General features: G+C 69.0%; 1 protein-coding gene across 1 annotated transcript; it reads right to left on the reverse strand.

Annotated features, from left to right (window-relative positions):
* Window positions 1-631: 631 nt before the first annotated feature.
* Window positions 632-2,162, reverse strand: MNEG_3407 (hypothetical protein; the record flags this gene model as incomplete). The annotated part of the gene is made up of 2 exons (XM_014048110.1): window positions 632-787; window positions 993-2,162. 2 exons carry the CDS (start codon window positions 2,160-2,162, stop codon window positions 632-634), a joined length of 1,326 nt encoding a protein of 441 aa, XP_013903564.1.
* Window positions 2,163-2,910: the final 748 nt, after the last annotated feature.

The following is a 2,910-nucleotide window of genomic DNA, read 5'->3' on the forward strand; positions in this document are numbered from 1 at the left end:
AGATAACTGCGGCAAGATCGGGCGGCGGTTGGGCTGCGGGTGGGCTGCGGTTGGGCGGCGGTTGGGCGGCGGTCAACGGCGGGTTGTTGGGGGCGGTGTTTTTGGGGGCCGCGGTGTGGGCGGCAGGCGGCTACCGCGACGAGTTGACAAGGCCTGAGGCCATGCGGGCCGAAGGAGGGCGGCAAGGCGGCTGACGCCCGGCGGGGTGGGCGCCCGGCGCATGCGCCACACGTGCACGGGCGCTCCACCTCGGGCGCGTGCGTGGCGCTGCGTCGCTGCCAGCGGGGGTCCTTTGGTTGGGGCGCCATTTGAGAAACGGCCGAGCGGGCGTCATGGATTTTGGGCTCACGTTGAGGACGGCCTTGCGCTTGAAAAATGCCAGGGCAGCGCGGTCATACACCCTTTGGGAGAAGGGACGTTTGGGGGAAGGCAAGTTGGTGGCGCAGGGGAGTGAGTGGGTTCAGGGCAAAGGGCGAAGGGATGAGCAGGAGAGGGCGGCGGAGACGGGTGCCTGGACGAGGGGGTCGTTGCACATGCCGCGCCCTGGCCACCCTCCAGGCTATTCATGACCGACAAGATCCACTCCATCCAAAGGGAGCCAAGTGCACAGACGCCCTGCCAGAGGCAAAAACTACACAGCATCAACCCCGGGCGGCGCGGACCCCCAGGCGCACCTGGCAGCATCGAGCTCGGTGTCATAGCTCCCGAGGTACAGCTGCTTGCCGCGGCCGCCAGGCTTGGCCGCCACCCCGTCGCTGCCCGCGGCCGGCGACGCGCCGTCCCAGATCTGCGTGCAAGAGGCGAGGGGCGGCCGCTCGAGGTGTGCACACGTGCATGTTGTGTGCATGCGCGCGTGTGCATGCAAACACGTGCATGCGGGGCCGCCCGAGGCCACGGCTCGAGCATGCCATGCAGAGCACAGGGCTCCGCATGCGGCCGTCCCCCCCATCACACCGCATGCCGCCCCATCCCCGGCCCCGCCCGCGGCTCACGTGCGCCTCCCATCGCCCGGTGCGCCTGTGGCGCGTGACGCCCTTGTAGCTGCTTGTGGAAGGGCTGGCGTTCTTCCGCCGCTGAATGCGCTGCACTGCGCTCGGCGCCCCCGCCTTGCTGCCCCGCAACTGCCGCGCTGCCACGCGCCCCGGCGGCGCAGACGGGTCCGCGCCCGGCGGCGCGGCGGCCGCGGCCGCGGTTATCGCGGCGACTGCGCCGGCCGCCGCGGCGGGGGCGGGCGGCGCGGTCGGGCTAGCGGCAACGGCGGTGAGCTGCTGCTTCAGGCCCGGCGGCAGCACCAGCGCGCGCGCGCCCGGGTGCGCCGGCGGGAGCCCCGCGGTGACCGTGCTCGGCGGGGCCGACCGCACCGCTGCAGAGGCCCCCAGCAGGCGCTGCAGGGCTGTCGTGGCCGTGGACTGCATGAGCGCCGGCGACAGCGGGACATTGGGCGGCGGCGGCAGCCAGTCGTGTGGGCCGAGCGGGGCCGCCGCGGGCGGCTGGTCCTCGACCGCGGGCGCGTCCCCCTCGGCCGCGGCTGACTCGCCTCCAGTTGCCAGCGCCCGTGCCGCTGCTTCCTGCTCCCCCTTTTCATCCTCCGATGCTTCAAACTCCTCTTTGAACCCCTGCGGCGGCGAGCCCTCGTCGCTGCCGCCGCCCTCTGACCCATCCAAGGCAACTCCTGAAGCGTCGCCCGAGGCGCCACCCGCGGCCGCCTCGGCCCCAAGCGAAGGGCCCTCGCCTACCGCTGCAGCGCCGCCCTGATGTGTGTCCTCGGCGGCTGCGGCGGCGATCGCGGACGGCGGCGCGGCGGCGGGCGCGCCTGCCGTGTCATCCGCGGCCGCCGCGCCTACTGTCCCGAGTGCGTCTGGCCGCGCCACCCCAAGGGCCTCCTCGCCCTGGAAGTCCTCCTCCATGGATATACGTTCTTGTGGGGGTGACTGCAACGGCGACGGAAGCTGCGGCGACTGCGGCAGGGCACCCGCCCCAGGCGCGGGGGGTGCTGCTGCCCCGTTTTCGTGCGCTGATGTTCGCGACGAGTCAGGCAGCGGCGACGCGAGCGCAGCCGTCGTGCTGGTCGGCGCCGCTGGGCTCTCGTCAACCTTGGGCCTTTTCGTCGTGCGCTCTGCCTCCGCCTGACCAGGGCCCCGCTTAGGTGCAGGTTCTGCCATGGCTGCACCCTGGGCCAGATGGTACTTGGGGAAGCACAGGGAGCTCTGAAGGGCCCCAGAACACTGTGTGAGTGCTATGCTAGCTTGTACAAAGACCTCGGGGTCCGGGGCCGAACTTAAAGCCCGGTCGATGAAGTCTGAGTGCAATCTGGGTGGGAGCTGCACCCCTTTGAGGCGCACGTAAACGCTTTGAGTTGCCTACAGTGGCTAGATGACACCAGAGGGGTCGGGCGAGGGCCCTTGCGAGCCCTGGCACCTGCCCGAGGTTCGACGCAGGCGGGTCGTGGGTGAATGAAACCGTATCATGGGATAAATAACTATTCCACATGTAACCGAGCCGTTGTGTAAGCATGGCAAACGCATAAGACGCGCGCCATCCTCGTTCTTTGCTGCTCCTTTCAAAGGGCAGAGGCGTGAGCGAGACAGAGACGAACAGGAGACGACGTGAAATTAAAGGCTCTGGTTTCTATTGCAGTTAGGCTGTCGCGCGCCCCTGATCTGGGGATGCGTATTTGAGCAAGCCGGGGAGCACTTGGCTCAAGCAGCGCCAGTGGAAAGCACCAAACAGGGTTTCATTCCGCTCACAATTCGTTCACTGCCACGTGCACCGCGTGCTATTGCCTATCCCATGGTCTGCACCCACTCCACTCCACTGCCTGCCTCGGCAGCGCGAGGTGGCGTGGCACAGCGTTGCGCATTGGGCGGCCCTGCTACGCCATGAGCAGAAAGGGTGCGCAGGGCATAGGAA

This window comes from Monoraphidium neglectum (assembly GCF_000611645.1).
Source record: "Monoraphidium neglectum strain SAG 48.87 unplaced genomic scaffold scaffold00428, whole genome shotgun sequence".
Taxonomy (NCBI): domain Eukaryota; kingdom Viridiplantae; phylum Chlorophyta; class Chlorophyceae; order Sphaeropleales; family Selenastraceae; genus Monoraphidium; species Monoraphidium neglectum.